The sequence below is a fragment of the Aedes albopictus genome, chromosome 3 (assembly GCF_035046485.1).
Source record: "Aedes albopictus strain Foshan chromosome 3, AalbF5, whole genome shotgun sequence".
In the NCBI taxonomy this organism is placed as follows: Eukaryota; Metazoa; Arthropoda; class Insecta; order Diptera; family Culicidae; genus Aedes; species Aedes albopictus.
The window spans coordinates 158,229,424-158,249,102 of record NC_085138.1 but is presented as its reverse complement, the minus strand read 5'-3'; the positions used below and the strand labels follow the sequence as shown (position 1 = coordinate 158,249,102).

The 19,679-nt window shown below is 45.0% G+C and overlaps 1 protein-coding gene across 4 annotated transcripts in view; it reads left to right on the top strand.

Annotated features, from left to right (window-relative positions):
- LOC109422690 (mucin-5AC-like) overlaps positions 1 to 18,601 on the top strand; it is a 375,256-nt gene extending 356,655 nt beyond the window's left edge. For 3 of the 4 annotated variants that reach the window (XM_029872070.2, XM_062860856.1, XM_062860857.1), the window contains 4 exons: positions 5,839 to 5,952; positions 6,035 to 6,185; positions 6,241 to 6,365; positions 16,256 to 18,601. In XM_029872070.2, the coding sequence (XP_029727930.1) occupies positions 5,839 to 5,952; positions 6,035 to 6,185; positions 6,241 to 6,365; positions 16,256 to 18,067 (2,202 nt within the window). In that variant the 3' untranslated portion in view covers positions 18,068 to 18,601. The remainder of the gene's footprint in view (positions 1 to 5,838; positions 5,953 to 6,034; positions 6,186 to 6,240; positions 6,366 to 16,255) is intronic. The other variant, XR_003897093.2, reaches the window with a different exon arrangement.
- Positions 18,602 to 19,679: the final 1,078 nt, after the last annotated feature.

The window sequence follows — 19,679 nt, the reverse complement described above, 5'->3', positions numbered from 1 at the left end:
CAATAAAGTAATGATAATTGGATTTCCATCAAGGTTTGCTTCGCTGATTTAAGAATTCGAAAGGAACAGTATCATCACAAACGCCCCCTACTGTGAGAAACCCATTCCGCGTCGGCTGGAAGTCACCTGTGGATCCTTTCAAAATCTCCATAATTTTGGAGACTGCCAAGGGCAAACCGCAGATCGTCGTCGGCACCTTTTCGCAACCGTTTCCAAAAGATAAGCATCGTTCATAGTTGGCTAATTGGTACCGCTCACGCCGGAACCCTGGGCTGCATGCTGGGTGGCCCAATGCTCCAGTTGCATTGTCAAATGTGGTGGTACCTTACAAACATTTCAATGGCCATTGTCAGAAATCAAGCCGCCACACTTCTCATGATCTGAGAGCCCTACTTTTAACACATTCGCTTGAATGGAAACCCGGCGATTGAATTAAGGGGTCTTGTCGCGCTGCTAACAGCCCTCCATGGTTAAATGTGGCCGCCTAAGTTCGTTGTTCAACGCATTCCACTCCAAGCGACTTGAGCCTTTTCCTCCAATTCACCGTGTATTGGGTCTTAATTGAATCATACTAAAGTCAACAATCCACCACCAATGATGAATCATCAACTTCGGCTACCGACCGCGGCGCGACGGTCGTGATCGAACGAACCAACAAACGCACCCACCCGCTTCGGAAAGATGCTTGCCTAGCGCCCGAGTAGGCACCACCTGGAGTGCTTGTTTAAAACGAAGATGAAAGGAAAAGATTAAACACACTGTTTAGCAGAGGAAGGTGCGTACCAGCAATAATGGCCCGCGCCATCTCGTAATAGTGCTATTACGCACCTACCTACCTACCTACCTACATCGCCGACGCCAACGTAAAGGAAAGAAATGCCAAGGTCGTCAAACTTGAACTTGCCCCGTTCTTGCGCCTCATTGTTGGTGGTTGGGAGTTGAGATGCATGCATGGCTTTCGCGCGCAGAGATGCTCAAGACTCTGACTGGGGTGGTGAAGATTGGTGTGAAGAATAATTACTAGCGATTACATCATTACATGCGTTTTGTTTCTGGGATAAACACCTCTTCTTATGTTGCTTCTATCCGTGATCTTGGCTGTAGGAATGTTCTGCTACCAAGGGCTTAAGTTCAGTCTATTTAACCTTCAGCCCAGTTACTTGAAATCATAAACGTTTTGCTTGTTGTTTAAAGTTAGCAACCTTGGAAAGCCTATTGGTTCAGAATATTTACTACATTCTCAACAACATCACATTGACTACATTGGCATTTGGAACAACGTTTTCATTCATTTCATTTATTTAGTATTACATCAAATTCAAGATAAAACTGAATCAACAATATTTCTCCATAATACACGGTTCGTGGCTGCCGTTCTCCATCCTCGGTCACGCCCGACGCTCGCCAAGTCACGTTCCACCTGATCCGCCCATCGTGCTCTCTGCGCTCCACGCCTTCTTGTGCCAACTGAATCAGCCACAAACACCAACTTTGCAAAGTTGTTGTCCAGCATTCTTGCAACATGCCCTACCCATCGTATCCTTCCGGCTTTGGCCACCGTCTGGATGCTGGGTGCACCGTAAAGTGCAGCGAGCTCGTGGCTCATCCTTCTCCGCCACACACCGCCGAAGATCGTTCTTAGCACGCGTCGCTCGAAAACTTCGAGTGCTTGAAGGCCCTCCTCGAGCATGGTCCATGTCTCGTGCCCGTAGAGGACCACCGATCTTATTAGCGTCTTGTACACTGTACATTTGGTGCGTGGGTGAATCTTTTTAGATCGCAGCTTTTTCTGGAGCCCGTAGTAGGCCCGACTTCCGTTGATGATGCGCCTTCGAATTTTACGACTCACCTTGTTGTCAGTCGTCAGTAAGGATCCAAGGTAGACGAATTCCTCTACTACCTCGAAAGTATCCCCGTCTATCGTAACATTACTACCCAGACGGATCCGGTGGTGTTCGGTTCCGCCTACCAGCATGTACTTTGTTTTTGAGGTATTCACCACCAGTCCGACCTTTGCTGCTTCGCGTTTCAGGCGGGTGTACAGCTCTGCCACCGTTCCAAATGTTCTAGCGATAATGTTCATGTCGTCCGCAAAGCACACAAATTGACCGAAATTTTGTGAAAGTCGTTCCCCGGCTTCCACACCTTCCAGAGCGATGTTGAAGAGTAGGCATGAGAGTCCGTCACCTTGTCGTAGTCCCCGGCGAGATTCGAATGAACCGGATAGTTCACCCGAAACCCTTACGCAATTTCGCACACCGTCCAACGTTACTTTAATCTAATCAGCTTCCCAGGAAAGCCGTTTTCGTCCATGATTCTCCATAGCTCTGCGCGGTCGATACTGTCGTATGCCGCTTTAAAGTCGATGAACAGGTGATGCGTTTGAACCTGGTATTCACGGCTTTTCTGAAGGATTTGCCGTACGGTGAAGATCTGGTCCGTTGATAACAGGCCGTCGAACTTCCAACTAGCTCATTTGTTTTGGGTGACAGATGACGGAAGATGATCTGGGATAGCACTTTGTAGGCAGCATTCAAAATGGTGATAGATCTGCAGTTCTCACATTCCAAATGGTCGCCTTTCTTGTGAATAGAGCAGATTATCCCTTCCTTCCACTCCTCCGGTAGCCGTTCGGTTTCCCAGATCCTGACTATCAGCCGATGCAGACAGGTGGCCAACTTTTCTGGGCCCATCTTGATGAGTTCAGCTGCGATACCATCCTTACCAGCTGCTTTGTTAGTTTTGAGCGGATGAATGGCATCTTTAACATCCCTCAGCGTTAGAGTTGGTTCATTTCCGTCCTCCGCTGCACTGGTTTCGTCGTTTCCTCCGTTGCCATGGTCTCCCGTGCCTACGTTCTCCACGCCGTTCAGGTGCTGATCGAAGTGCTGCTTCCACCTTTTGATCACCTCACGTCTGTCTGTCAAGAGGCCTCCGTCTTTATCCCTGCATATTTCGGCTCGCGAAAGGAAGCCGTTGCGGGATGCGTTGAGCTTCTGATAGAACTTCCGTGTTTCTTGGGAACGCCACAGCAGTTCCATTTCTTCACACTCCGCTTCTTCCACGCGGCGCTTTTTCTCCCGAAAGAGGCGGGTCTGCTGTTTGCGCTTCTGTTTGTAACGTTCCACGTTCTATCGAGTCCCTTGCAGCAGCATTACCGCCCTCGCTGTGTTCTTCTCATCCAAACCCATTCTGCACTCTTCGTCGAACCATTCGTTCCGTTCCACGTACCCAATGGTGCTCTTGGCTGTGTCGTTGATGGCTGCTTTCACTGTACTCCAGAAGCCCTCTAGAGGGGCTTCATCGAGCTCGCCCTCATTTGGCAACGCGGCTTCGAGATTCTGTGCGTATGCTGAGGCGACATCCGGTTGTTTAAGTCGCTCTAGGTTGTACCGTGGCGGTCGCCGGTACCGTACATTGTTGATGACGGAGAGTTTTGAGCGCAGTTTGACCATCACCAGATAGTGGTCGGAGTCGATGTTGGCGCCACGATAGGTCCTGACGTCGATAATGTCGGAGAAGTGCCGTCCGTCAATCAGAACGTGGTCGATTTGAGATTCCGTCTGCTGTGGTGTAGAGATGGTCGGGTTTCAGATTTTAGAGACCCGAACCCGACCCGTACCCGAACAATTTTTAATTTTAAAACCCGGACCCGACCCGAACCCGAGATTTTTTTGTTCCGCCGAACCCGGACCCGACCCGAACCCGAAAAATTTTCGTCGATCAACCCCGAACCCGACCCGAACCCGAGAAAATATTTCTCATTAAACCCGACCAAAACCCGAGCTAAATAATAATTGCCAAATGTACCGGTTATAACAAATAAAGCATTTTTCTAAAAAATGATTTATCTACACTGGTACCAAAACCCGACTTGGACCCGACGTTATTCAAACCCGACCCGACCCGTACCCGAAAATTTTAAAATTGTTCAAACCCGGACCCGACCCGAACCCGAGTTTTTCAAAATTTCCAAACCCGAACCCGACCCGTACCCGTCGGGTTCGGGTTCGGGTCGGGTTTCGGGTCTGAAAACCCGACACCCGACCATATCTACTGTGGTGATCTCCAGGTGTAACGATAAGGGAGGCTGTGTTGGAAAAAGGTGCTGCGTATGGCCATATTTTTGGAGGCGGCGAAATCAATGAGTCGTAGGCCGTTTTCGTTCGTCTGCTGGTGGGCGCTGAACTTACCAATCGTCGGTCTGAATTCCACCTCCTGGCCTACCTGAGCGTTCAAATCTCCTATGATGATCTTGACGTCGTGGCTTGGACAGCGATCGTACTCGCGTTCGAGCTGCGCGTAAAATGCGTCCTTGTCATCATCAGTACTTCCGGAGTGTGGGCTGTGCACGATTATTATGCTGAAGTTTAAGAATCGGCCCTTGATCCTCAACCTGCACATTCTTTCGTCGATCGGCCACCAACCGATCACGCGCCTCTGCATATCACCCATCACGATGAAAGCTGTTCCCAGCTCGCGTGTGTTGCCGCAGCTCTGGTAGATGGTATGATTACCTCTAAACGTTCGCACCATGGATCCTGTCCAACACACCTCCTGCAGCGCTACGATGCCGAACCCGCGGTCCTTCAGTAGATCGGCGAGTATGCGGGTGCTCCCAATGAAGTTGAGAGATCGGCAGTTCCACGTACCGAGTTTCCAATCGCAAGTCCTTTTTGTTCGCTGGGGTCGTTGCCTTTAGTCTCGGTTCGCATTATTCTGTTGCTGATTTTCCGTTACAATAGTTTTTTACGGCTGGCTCGTAGGGCCTGACACCAACTCCCTACTTTCCGGAGGACCATAGTGCACAGTTGAGCTTAGAGTCCTTCCCTGGCACTCGGACGTAGATCAGCCGCCCCTAACATGGGGATTAGACGCTGTTGTGAGCCGCTCTTCCTGGAGAACAGACGCTCAGGTTTACCGAAGCAAACCCCCCCCCCTTTTTCCTGTCAGCCTACGACCAAAGTTTCCACCGGGGTTGGTTACCCGATCTCCCCTAAGGTTGGTCATAGTTTCCGGCCGGTACCGCGAGGAGGTAGGGATAGGAGTTGCTGGGCAGAGGCTAGTGGGATCTTAATTGCGCAGCATACCCAGCCTTTACCGTGCCATTATTATAGATATAAAATTTGCATCGGTAACACATCTGAACAACTATCAGTAGTGGACAAGCTAACACACTACAAAGTATCGTACGTTATTCACCAGCTGCATTAATTTATATGAATTGATCGTAATATTTTTACTTGCGAAAGATAAACATTGCCCCGAAGACAGTAAGGCAGAATGCAGTCGGCATGCAATCTATCAAAATCGGTAATTACAGTCATAATGTCGCAATTTATTGTTCGAGCAACAGGAATGTCCGTGCTTCACCCACGACAAAGACACCCAGACACTAATTAGTAATCAAAGAAAAATACAGATCTTTAAATCTTCAACAACCGCCTCCGTATGACCGACCGTATGACCGCATCACCTTTTTATCGAGACGATTTCTATTCAAGGACGACGTCACCGCAAGGTTTTTAATTACTAAGTGACGAGCTGTGGCGGTCGGATTTATCATCATCTCGTAGAGTTCATCTAATGGTTCATATTCAACGTGTAAAGTGCAGACGACTGTAAAAGATAGAAAGATGAATCTGAAGCCTCCCTCGCTTAGGCGCGAGATTACGTTGACTAATCTGATTCTACCTTACAAAAAAAACAGCAATGGTTGAGGCGCTACCGTTTGCGCGACTCACCGAAACTGACAATCAATCACACCACCACCGTTCAGCCGGGTGATTTCCGTGACTAAAGGCGTTTGTTAATTTGATTCTTCTGTTTTTCTTCCAGCAACGGCCCCAGGTGCTCAGCAACGATGGTTCGTTCAAGTTTGCCGCCAAGACGAGTTTTTCCTGCAGTGGACGTGCCGCCGGATACTACGCGGACGTTGAAACGGGCTGTCAGGTGAGTTGTCCGCATCTCAATACATATCAATCCTAGTAAAAGGAGGGATTTTTGTAAAACTTGATTTTTTGGATTTCGGCAGATCTACCACATGTGTGACGGATTGGGACGTCAGTTTAGCTACGCTTGTCCAAATACGACTTTGTTCCAGCAGCGGATGCTGATCTGCGACCATTGGTACATGGTGAACTGCTCCAAGGCTGAGAGCAATTACGCGGCCAATTTGCTGATTGGTAATTCTGGGTAGAATGGTCGAATAACTGAATTTTAACCATAATGTTCTTGCAGGTCAACGCGATAAACCGTTTGTGACGGATGACGAGAATGAACTTCGAACGCCACGACCTGATCTGCTGGATACCCCTTACGCGGCTGGATTCAATATGGATGCATTCAAATACAATTACTTCAAGGTTTGTTTTCATATATTTAGTATTACATCAACATATTATGATAAATCTGAATCATCGATTGCTTGCCATAAAACTCGATTCGTGGTTCATGATCCTGGTCCATGGTCCATGGTGACCCTCGGCCGCGTCCCACATTTGCCAGATCTGCACAAGATCTGTCCACCTTGTACGCTACCCTATATGTCTTATTGTACCATCCGGATCTCTTGCGAACACCAGTTTTGCTGGGTTCTTGCCCAGCATTCTTACAACATGCTCCGTTGTTGTCTGCCGTTGATAAGGACCCGATGTAGATGAAGTCCTCCATCACCTCGAAAATGTCCACGTCTATAGTAACACTGCTGCCTAGGCTTACCATGTCGCTCGCGGTTCTGCCTGCCAGTATCTAATTCGTTTTGGACATGTTCACCGTGCTTCGCGGTTCAAGCAGGTGTACAGTTCTGCCGAGTGTACGACATTTCCCCGAAAACCAGCTCCCCGAATGAAGTTTCCCCGAAAGTTTTTTCCCCGAATATACTATTTCCCCGAAAAAATGTTTCCCCGAATGTACCGCTTCCCCGAAAAGATTATTGCATATGCCATTTAACATTGACTCAATGCACAACTAGGGGCATCCGGTCTTTTGGACGAAGCACGCTTAGCCAAAGTACGTCAGACCGAAGTACGTTAAGCCGAATGGGTTGCGAAGCTGAAGTTCATAGGGTAGAGTGGGTCAGTAGTCCGTCTTTTTATTTTTTTTTATTAACGATGTTAAAATTTGTTTTCAAAGGCCTAGAAGATATTTGAGTCTCATGAGTGTTTTACATTCCTCGAATCTAGAGAATTCTATGGATACTAGGATATAATCCCATGATTTTACAATATTCTTTTATCTTTTTCCCTTTTCTCACATAGATGATTTCATGATGTTGATGTTATACTGTTACTGAAGAACTGATGATCAACCCAAGTAACATGTTGATATGCAATTAGTCTTGTAGAGGTTTTGAAAATCGTCATAAATCTTTCTATCTATTATTTTGGTTTTATTATGGTTCAAAGAACCTCTTCTAGTGTATTTGACTTAACATTGTTACTTGGGAAGTGATCACTCTGCCAGCATTCCATCTGAAAATTTCGCCTCTTTTTATAACACGCAGTTGTTTTTAGTTGTAATATTGCATAGCTTATTGACGGTAGTAATTTATCAAACCACTGACTGTCCCATGACAGACTACCCTTCTTTGAGAAGTCGGCTAAGTATTGGGTTATATATGATCAAACTGGGTTTTTTCTTGGCTTTCAACTCAATCGTAATGATGCTCGTCCGGACTAATGATTGCAACCTAACGTACTTCGGCCTGACATACTTCTGCCTAAAGATTCAGCTGCTTCTTTTTGGCTAGATTGATAACCTTTTATTTAATAAAAATTTTCCTTCTTTCAAACATAGGCTGTTCTTTCAAGTTGAACAGCTCAATCAATCATCAGTAATTTGCTGCTATATTTATTATTTTTTTTTGTGACCGACTGTTCTAGTAGGTATCTATATGCATTATAATAGAAATCTTCATCAAAGATTCTCCCTTCTTTCATCATACAGTAATGTTCCGATTTTATCACGCCCTCCGCATGTCAGTCCTTTAGTTTTCATCAATTTACTGTTACATTGAAGAACAAGTGTTTCCTCTCTTTTTCAAGATGGATGTTGAAGGCGTGTTTTGCGACGTTTAAAATATTGAAAATGCGTATAGATTTTGTAGTATATTTAAAAGCATTTTTGCAAAGGGGCGTGATAAAATCGGAACAATACTGTATACTGTTTTTTTTTTAATATTGCCGGCGGTCTAACTACTAGTATGTTCTGTAGAAATGTCAATTCTAAATGCTACTTCGGTGATGATTGATCCATTGATTTACAAAAAAAACTGAAGAGTGCTTAGCTTCAAATCTGTTTGTCAAACACATTGAATAACATTGACTTTTGTTTTAAAGCCTGTTAATACACATTAACAGCTCATAGACTTCCTTCGCTAGCAAGAATACTTTAAGATTTAAAGTTGAAGTCATCTGGATCATGTGTTTTACAATGACAATGAACTTTAGCAGATTACTACTACTATCACGATGACTCGTTTTAAAGGTATTATGTGTTTAAAGGGCGTTTTCATCGATTGAAAATTTAAAAATAAATAGAAAGAACAGCCTATGAATGAAAGAAGGGAAAATTATGAGCGTGTTCTTAATTGAGTGCCATGTCATTTTCAATCAGTACAACAGAAAAGAACGACCCATATTTAAAAAAAGCAAACCTCATTGAAGCATTATGAAGAACATTATATCTCTAAGAATTCATGGTAAGAGGGAATACACAATATCAGTGAGATGTGAAAATTTTCATGATCTTGATATCTTTCTAAGGACTACACATCTGCACACTTTGTACTCAGGCTAACTTTCCGCTAGTTCGTTTCAATGACTAGTTCAGAAACAGTTTCAGGAATTAATCAAGAAAATGATTAGAAACCAATACTAAAAATAGTATTATAACTATTTCGGGGAAACGGTACATTCGGGGAAACGGTTCGTTCGGGGAATCGTTTTTCGGGGAAATAACTTTCGGGGAAAATTCATTCGGGGAACTGGTTTTCGGGGAAATGTCGTACAATCGTTCTGCCGGTTGTGCCACTTATCCCCGAATGTCGGTTCCCCGAATGTCGTTTCCCCGAACGCCGATTCCCCGAATGCCGTTTGCCCGAATGGTACTTTTCCCCGAATGACCCATTTCCCCGACTCACACCCTTCTTTATTTTATAGGCGATTCTTTCAAGTTTTATTGCTCCTCAAACCTGCTGAAACCCTGCTGAATGAGAAATGGTAATATGACTCCTTCTTTCAATTGCTGCTCGTTCTTTGTAGAACCTAATTGATACCAACGACCTGTCTAACTATGGTAGGATCTCTTTTTGAATAACCTAGTTCCCAAGACACGAACATGTTGTGACAAGTAACCATTTCGAACAAGAATGTAATATATAGTCTTTTCGGGGAAACGGGTCATTCGGAGAACTGACTTTCGGGGAAACGGGCCATTCGGGAACCGGCGTTCGGGGAAACGACATTCGGGGAACCGACATTCGGGGAAAATAGCACAATCAGTAATCCTTCGCCAGGAATTACTCCAGGGTTTTTTTTAAAGAATTCCTCCAGGAATCTATCCAGGGAGTCTTCAAATAATTCCTCCAGGTTTTTTTTATCTGTATTAACGAGATTTTTAGCCCTAGGCTAGTTCATCTCGGGACCCACGCTTTACTTCCCTTCCGAAGGAAGAACTGACATTTTGCGAGTTTGTCGGGAGTGGGATTCGATCCCAGGTCCTCGGCGTGATAGTCAAGTGTTCTAACCATCACACCGGGTCCGCTTCACATTCCTCCAGGTATTTCAGGAATTCATTTAAGGAATTGTGGAAAAAGAAATTCCAGGAGATACCCTGGAAAAGTTTTCTGCTGTGCCACTGGGCGTTGCATACTAGTTCGTTGTCTAGTGTCGTGCTTCTTTCAAAAAGCAAACAGCTCACTGGAAGCATTAAACATGTCCGTGTCTTTTGATTCCTTGAGGAATTCCTGGGGAATCCCTGGATGAATTTCTTAAAAAACATAATTAATTTCTGGAAAAACTTTTAGGAGCATTCCTGGGTGAATTTCTGCAAAAACACCTGGAAAAGTCTTAGGAGGTGTTTCTTGATCATTTCCTTGAGATATTCTTGGAGGAATTCCTGAAGAAAAACTTGGTAGAATTCCGGTAGGAATACTTAGAAAAATTCTTAGAACAATTTTAGGACAAATTTCTGAAGGATTTTCTGAAGGTATTAATGGAAATTAATAGAAATTCCCAGAGAAATTCATGGAGAAATTCTTTGGGAATTTCATGAGGAAATTCTTCAAGCAATCGTTGGGTAAATTCCTGGAAAAAAATCTTGAGTAAGTCTTTGCGGAACTCCGGCAAAAATTCTTAAAAAAAATTGCAGGAATTTCCAAAGGATTTTTTGGAAGGAAAAATTGTAGGAGAAATTCCCTAAGTAGTTCTAAGATAAATTCATGGAGAACTTCTTGCAAAAAAATCCTGAGAAATTCTTGGAGGAGGATAAACTTGGAAGAACTCCTGGAGCAATACTTAGAGAAGTTCCTGAAAAAATTTGAAGATAACTTTTTCTGATGTTCAGGGGGCACAATAAAAAAAATGATTAGTGATTTCAGGTCGGAAGAAAAAAAAGGGATAAACTACAAAGATATATAAGTGGGCGAATTACAAGATAACTTTTCTGATATTCATGAGGGGGCAATAAAATTAATATTGAAATAAGATTGATTTTCGGGAAGGAAGAAAAAATTGGAAAACCACAAAGGTCTATTTATGGCCCGCACTACAAGATAACTTTTCTTATTTTCATGGGAGGGCAAGAAAGAAGATCTGATGAGCTGGTTAACTCAGTGAGTCATCACGTGGTCGTAGTCCCCGACAAAATTCGCCCGAAACCCTAACGCAGTTTCTTACACCGTCCATCGTCGCTTTGATCAACCTAATGAGCTTCCCGGAGAAGCCGTTCTCGTCCAGGATTTTCCATAGCTCTCTGCGGTCGATACTGTCGTACGCCGCTTTGAAGTCGATGAACAGATGGTTCGTTGGGACCTGGTATTCGTGGCATGTTTTGTAGGATTTGCCAAACGGTGAAGATTTGGTCCGTTGTCGAGCGGTTCTCAACGAAGCCGGCTGGATAAATTCCCATAAATTCATTAACTTTGGGTGTATAAGTCTTGTATAATTCGTGTCGTATGTACTACCGACAGTTTTGTGTGATTTTGTGAAAACCGTGAATGTTAAACCCTTTGGAACCAAAGGGGTCAAATATGACCCCAACAAAGAAACGGCTGTATAAATTCACCCATACGATAAAACAGAACACTGTCTTCGACAAAGTTGTCGCAAATTGAGTCCTCTATTAGGGAAAAAATGGGATTGTTTGTATTTGGGACTTCATTGATAACCTAGAACATCCTGAACACTATGAAATTTGAAAAAAAAACGAAATAATTAACATACCAGTTGTTCTAAAAGCTGAAATTGGATGTGGATAACGTTTATATGTATTCATTAAGCCTTCGTCAAAATATCAAAAAGTGTTTTATATTCTGGGATGTTCTAGGTGTTCTAAACTGTCCTATAGTGAAGTCCTTCAAATCCACAAGAATTTTTTTAGGTATTTCCCCCACAAATAATAGCATTGCATAACCTACTGGCATCCATGAAGCTCTTGATATCTACAATGGCATTTATAGACACGATAGGCATATTCCAGGCCAGCCAAACTATCTTAGAGTTCAGAACTTCAGGTCTACACTCGTAACAGTGGCCATATCTGTTATACTGGGTAACGTTGCATAATCAACCGCAGTTACTGGAGCAACCTGAAGTCTACTAGCTTATTATGAACCTTTGCGACATTCAGGGTGGTCCAAACTGTTCTATAATAAAGTCCTTTAAATCTACAATAAAAACTATGTGTTTTCGTAATAAATAATAGTGTTGCATAATCTGCTGGGATCCGCGAAGCTCTTGAAATCTCAAATGCCATTTAGAGACACTTCAGGGATGTTCCAGGTCAGCCAAACTACCTTGGACGTCAGGACTTCAGGTCTACACTCGTAACAATAGCCATGTATGGTATACTGAGTAACGTTGCATATTTATTCGTGGTTATTGGACCAATCTGAAGTATACTAGCTTATTCTAAACCTTTAGGACATTCAGGGTCGTCCAAACAGTTCTATAATGAAGTCCTTCAACCCTACATGATAAACTTTGTGTTTTCGCCATAATTAATAGTATTGCATAATCTGCTGGGATCCGCGAAGCTCTTGATAGCACAAATGTTACTTAGAAACACTACGGGTATATTCCGGGTCAACCAAACTACCTTGGACATATGGTTTACAGTCGTAACAATAGCCATGTCTGCTATATTGAGTAACGTTTCATAATCAATCGTGGTAATTGGACCAACCTGAAGTCGACTGTATATTATTATGAACCTTTGGAATATTTAGGGTCGTCCAAACTATCCTGAAGCACATACCCAAGTAACACACATGTTATATAAAAGTTACGACAGCGCAAGTTTTGGTTGTATAGAAGTTTATTTTACGTTATTTCAACACAATATCAGAATTACGTAAAATAAACTTCTATACAACAAAAACTTGCGCTGTCGTAACTCTATTATAACATGTGTGTTGCTTGGGTAGTATGATAGTAATAGTAGTTATTCTCACGATGAACTTTAAACTGTAATCTGTAATCCCTCTGGCATATTGACAATCTTGCGCCTGATACGACGCATAGGCAAACAAAATTGTCTCACCACAAAATGTTCACTCCGGTTTCAGCATACATTATAGGTTGCAGTCGCCGCTACAGTAATTTAGCAGCGGGTGCGCATTTTGGGATGGTGTTTCAAATAATCGGCTTGTTTACGCGCTGTTTCCTTTGTTGTTGGATGTGTGAACATTGTTCTTTCATTGATTGAACATTTGCACGATCGTCGCGAAATCCTTTCAAGTCACACGATCGTCACGAAGTCATTTCAAGATAGTTTTGAAATATTCCAGATCAACAGCACTACTCCGGAGAGCATAGCTTCAGGTTTATAGTTGCGATAATAGCTTTTGCCACTAGGTTAAGTAGTGTTACTTAATCCACTGTTCTTACCAAAGTAGTAAGAGAAACAATAAGCGTTATCATATATTTTTGGGATATTATGGGCTTCCTTACTGTTATGCAGCTTAGTTGGTAAAAACAACTACTGTAACTTTCAGAAGTCTTACTAGACATGATAGATTACAAATCGTAGCTTTGTATAATGGAGAAGTTACCGTTACACCCGTACACTTTAGAATCTAAACTCAAGAATAGTTAGGATGACCTAGGACATCCCGATTCATCTGATATTGTCTATTAACCATTCAGAAGATATAGAAACATGGTAGATTACAAATCGTAGCTTAGTAAAATAAAAGAAGTTACCGTTACACCCATAGACTTTAGGATCTAAAGTCAAGAACAGTTTGGATGACCTAGAATATCCAGTAAAAATATTCTGCATAATATTCTACCGTTTTTATGCTATTGACTACCAAAACTACAGAAAAACGTAGAAAATACTCCATAATAACGCTTGGAAAAATTCCGGCTTCAAAGGTTTAAGGCTCAAATAACCATCATTCAGTCATCAGCAATAATCAATTTTTCAAAAGCAGTTTTCTTCCTCTAAGTCACAAAACCGTCATAGAAAATTATTTCACTGTTATCCAGATGGTCGTCAGAGTGCAGTGATAAATTTTTATCAACATTGGTTGAGGTTTCAGCGAGAAAACTGCTTTTGATTTTTTGTTTAACGATGATGGTTTGTTTCCTCTTAAACAAAGCAGGTAGTATTCGTAATGAATGTAGATTTTCCTCAGCTAAACTCCCGACAGCGATAGGCTTTGTCAGATTCAGGCTCCAGTACCCTACGAGAAGACTATCATCATCCATCCACCTCAGTTCCAAAATCCAGCGCCATGAGGGGTGGCTTAATGGGGCCATTAAAAGATCACAACATGGGATGTGGGGGCAATGACCGAGGTACGAGGTCATGAACCTCCAAGCGAACTCCATATTGCTTACTTACTTGCATAGAGTTCGTCAATTAAGACAGTCGACAACCAAAAAAAGTTTAAGAAGAGGATACAATAGAAGCAGAGAGAAGTTATAGAGAGATTTTGTAGAGGTGGAAAGGAGGCGAAGTAATACATTCCTCCCATCCCAGAAACCCCGCCGCTTTTTCGGTTTAAGAACCCCGTGAAATGCCCTACGACATCCGAGTGTTCGAAGTCATTCCGGCAAAGGCCGAAGACCGAGCCGCTACGACATCGGTAAGGACCCGGACGAGTAGCCGGCCGGAATACGGAGCAGCGCGTGTCCCAAGCCACCTCCGGAACGCGTGGACATCGAGCTGAGGATCCACGTCCGCGCGTGACTCGCCGCTGGAGTTGAAGAAGGAGAGGTGGTAGAGCACGAAGAAAAAGGGGCCCGAAAAGCGGCATAAAGTCAGATAGTTATAAGAAAGTAGGAGTAAAACTGCCAGGAATAAGCCAAGAAAGTTGTAGTGAGAATGAACTGATGTACCGTGTAGATGTACTGTGGTTTTCCTCCATTTTGCATGAGAATTACCTGCCCGCGAGTAATTGTATAATGAACGTGCCGACCTTGAGACCATTGAGTCGGGGAATCTCTGTGGTATTCCCGACCCGACTGCCCTACCCAATACTTACAGGTGAAAGATGATCTGGGATATCACTTTGTAGATGGCATGCAAAATTGTGATTACTCAGAAGTTCTCGAACTCCAGCTTGTCACCTTTCTTATATGTAGATGGGGCAAATGGCCCATTCCTTCCAATCCTCCGGTAGTGGTTCGGTCTCCCAGATCCGGACTATTAGCCGGTGCAGGCAGGTGGCCAACTTTTCCGGGCCCATCTTGATAAGTTCAGTGCCGATATCATCCTTACTAGCTGACTTATTGTTTTTGAGCTGCTGGATAGCTTCCTTTTTTTTTTTTTTTTTTTTTATCTGTATTAACGAGATTTTTAGCCCTAGGCTAGTTCATCTCGGGACCCACGCTTTACTTCCCTTCCGAAGGAAGAACTCACAATTTGTGAGTTTGTCGGGAGTGGGATTCGATCCCAGGTCCTCGGCGTAATGGTCACGTGTTCTAACCATCACACCAGGTCCGCTCCACAATATATAGCTTCCTTAACTTCCCTCAACGTGGGTGTTGGCTCGTTGTTACTCCCTATTGTACTGACGTAAACAGACATATCTCCCACTGCCTTGATCCTCCATGTCTACGCTCTCCGCACCATTGAGGTGTTCGTTGCAGTGCTGATTCCACTTTTCGATCACCTCACGTCTGTCCGTCAAGAGGCCTCCGCCCTTTTCCAAGCACATTTCGACTCGCTGCACGAAGCTTTTGCGGGATGCTTTGAGCTTCCTGTAGAACTTCCGTGCTTGTTGTGAACGGCACAGCAGTTCCATTTGGTCACATTCCGCTTCTGCCAGGCGCCGCTTTTTTTCCCGGAAGAGGCTTACATCGCTCCACGTTCTGTCGGGTCCCGTGCTGCAGCATGACCGCCCTCGCTGCGTTCTTCTCTTCAAAAATCTTTCTACACTCATCGTTGAACCAATCGTTCCTTCGGCTCCGTTCCACATACCCAACGTTAACCATTGCTTCCGTTGTTGATGGCTGCTTTTATCGTACTTCAGTCCAGCAGTCCTCTAGAGGGGCTTCATTGAGCTCGTCCTCGTCCGGCAACGCTGCCTTGAGGCTCAGCGCATCTGCGGTGGCGAAATCCGGTTGCTTCAGTCGCTTCACGTCCTTTTTGTTCGCTGGGGTCATTGTCGTTGGTCTCGGTTCGTATTCTCTTGTTGAATTTTCGGTGATTGGGTTTTTAAGGGCACGCAGGGTCTAACTCCAACCCTCGATTTACTGTCCGGAGGGACCCAGTAAGTTTGCCGAAGCAAACCCCCCGTCTCTGTCAACATACGACCAAAGCTCCCACCAGGATTGGTTACTCGATCTTCTGTAAGGTTGCTCGTATTCCGACCGGTGCCACTTGGAGGTAGGGATCAGAGTTGCATGGCAAGAGGCTGAAGGACCTTACATGAGGTCTGAATCACATTACCAGCCTTTACCGTTCCAACTTCCATCATCAGAAAGTTTGTGTTTGCACAGCACAAGAGCACAATGCAAACTCTCTTATAGATTTATGATTTTCAATTAGTTTGATGCCTGCCAACTTTCTTTTTTTATTTCAGACAAATACACAAGCCCCTCAAAACGCCATACCAGCGAATGGAAAGAATTCGGGCAAGAATCCAACCGTCAAGCCGAAACAAACGACAAGCGAGATCTTTGAAGAAAGTGCTAGTAATCACGGCCTACCGATCCATTGGAGTACGCGGTATGCTAAGGAAGACGATGACAAGGAACGTAAGGACGAAAAACAGGAATTGGATGCACCATTGAGCACTGCCATTCCATTGAGCACTGAGGAGGTGCACTTACAAGGCAACAAAGTCAACGGACGCCGGGATGTAAAAGAAGGTGAAAGCAAAACTCAGGCTACTGTCACAGAGAAGCTGCCCAGTAGAGTTGAGGAAGCTGCCAGTAACAACAATCAGGTCAACGTCAAAGTGCCGTCCATTCGATATGAACCGCCGTTTACTCCAGAAGAGCAAGTCAAACGAGGAGGCAATGGAAAGGAATCATTGGGAGCTGGATTCAAGCCCTTCGAATCTATCTTGAATTTTAACAAGAAAGGTAACCGAAAGGACTACGATTTCTCCAACTTTTTCGGACGAAACGAAAGCATCCGAAATACGGCTCCAACACAAGCCCCAACTCCGGCAGCAACGACAACTCCAAGAACCGTTCCTTCTAGCACCACCAGATTCTTCAGCAGCTCGTCGACAACGCCTTCCCGTCCAACAGCCAGATTTACGACAACTCCACGCCAGACTGCCTTCGTAACATCTCCTAGTACGACCAGTAAGCCTATTACTATCGTTGTCACGGACTTGCAACCGCCGCAGCTGAACCCAGCCCAGTTTTCCACCAGAACAGGACCAGCTTTCCGCCCATCTGTTCCAACCACAGCTCCAAGGGGCACCTTCTCCACGGTCACAACCACGACGACTACCCCTAGACCTGTCCTACCACTGTCCGATCCCCGTCAATCGAATCGCGCACCAACCACGATCCACTTCAACCCTCCAGCAGCTACAGCTGGCTTGTTCGAGAATCGCTTTGCTTTGCAACGACCACCGGTAACGTCCAAGGTCCCGGTTCCAGCCCGCGACCTCCTGCCGCCATATCAAAACGTCGCCAATTTCGATAAGATCAAGAATCGCTTCGTCAGTGAAGCAATCTTCACTCGCCAGCCCATCACTAACGAACCTTCCAGTGGGCCCATCAAATCCGGAATCGATAAGCTCCAGGGCGACGCTCAAATACAAGTTCGTAACGACAACGTACCTCGGCCCTTCAGTGTTCCAACTCCGGCCAACGACCTCCTGCCCCCGAAGAAGGAATATGTATTCTACGACGACGCCACCACCAAAGGACCCCCAATCTACTACCAATGGAAGTGGTCCATCCCATCCTTCGGTCTCGAACCACCCCTAGACGCGCCTTTATCCGATGAAGAGAAGTTGCTCACTCAGCTGAACCCCGCGGCCCAAGACTTACCCGACTCGAACCGCGAACACAATCAAACGGCTCGCTCGATTTCCTCCGAAACGGGAAACGCCGGCGAGAACCCTCCAACCAGCAACGCGATCGCTGAAGCCAACAAACGCAAAATCCAACCGCCGACTCACAACTACCTTGAACTTCGCAAACAACTGGCCATCCCCGATTTCACCTTCCCGCTGGAAAGTGCCGGCACAGCCCAAAGCATCTACGAACAGGACGGAGCGGTCAACTCGTTCCAGATCAAAATCCCTGCCTACGCTCGCAGCGATGACGACAGTAGGGCCTGGTACGGCGAAAACGCCAAGTGCCCCCAGTGTCACCCGGCGTTCATGAGGCCCGGCACTTGCGAACCGTGCATCAAAATCCGGAGATGAACACCCGAAATCCTCTTTCCACCCGATTTTCGGTGATTCCCTTGTCCTAGTCCCATCCCCTTCCCATCTTCGAATTAGTTTTTTGTTGGTAAGCTAGCTAAGGTAAACTCCCTGAACGTCCTGAAACCCTAGGAAATCCCTACAGAACCTGTATTGCATTCATGTATTTTTAGGTAGATAAGATTTGTGACGCACTAACCCCCTCCCGCCCCACATCGGGAACAAGAAAGGATCATTCCGCAGATCATGACCTCTTCGGGCACCTAACTTATTGACCCACCTGGAAGGCCCTCATTTCAACCACCCTTCACTCTCACCCGAACTGTCAACAGCAGCAGCAACACTAACCTTCGTCAACGCTCAATCAAGCAATCTAACTAGCACTTTAACAAACGACAACAGGAAGAGCTCATGACAATCTCCGGAATGATCTGGGTCCTCCGGGACCGGAGATTACTACGAATTTTGTACATACACCGTCGCCAAGTAAAACCGAATTGAAGTATACAATAAAAATGTGTGTTGAAAAAATTACTTTCGAAATTGTTTTTTTTTTGAAGATGACGAAAGAACGTCCCAAGGGATGCTCGGATGACCCATGTCATTGTTGTCGCAATAAATGGTGATCTTCTCTGACACTTCAGATGGCTTCTGTGGCACTTCTCGTATTGGCTTCCGTTGATCCACTGACTGACTTCAAGGAAATGTATCCAGTGAAATGACGTGTTTTGAAAACGTTGCCTCTGTCCAATACATCCAACGAAGACGCACGTGTCAAATTTCGATCGTGCCAATTCAAACCGCTTCATCCAATTTCTGGTTCCAGATTTTTCTGGTCTGTTTCAATACGTACAACGCTTTCTTTAACTTGCAGACGTTCCTCGGACATCTAGGGTTGACGAAACCTTCCAGCTGCTGCACCCACCAGTGGGTCGCGACCCATAGTTTGAGAAACGCTGAGATAGCGGATACTTAGTGGCATACCAGACTACGAGCGATTACGTCTCGTCATAGTCGACGCCCTTGACTTGAGAATAGTCTATGATTACGAGACGGGCCTTGTATCTTTCTGTGGATCCGTGGGGGATTCCCTTCACCTTATACACCCACTTGCAGCGAAGAGCTTCACTTTCTTCTGGCATATCGGTTAGCACCCAGTTTTTCTTTTATATAGAATGAGAAAATCTGTTGATCACCCAAGAGGTGGTTCCTCGGGTTATGTGGGTTTCGACCCACTAAAAACTCGAGAACCGTACATGATTACACTCTAATAGTAAGCGTTCCACCAGCTGCCGCCTTAAGTTGTTCACTCTCCCCTGGAGGCTTGGGTCCTAGCTAGTACTTAGACTATCCGTTGCACTCCAGCTCCTGGATGGGGAGGAGGAGCTACTTTCTTGGCAACACAACTCGCTGTAGATCAAGTATGATTCGAGAAACCGTGGAAGTAACGGAATCCCACTTGTCCACCCCCGTACACATCCTTTCAAAAATGCTGTTAGGCGTGATATCTCTACCGCATACCTCCTACATACTCGAACTTTGCTCTACGAAACGTGGCCACTCAAAGAGCACATGCTCCGCGGTCTCGTCGCAGCCTGCACACTGCGGACAT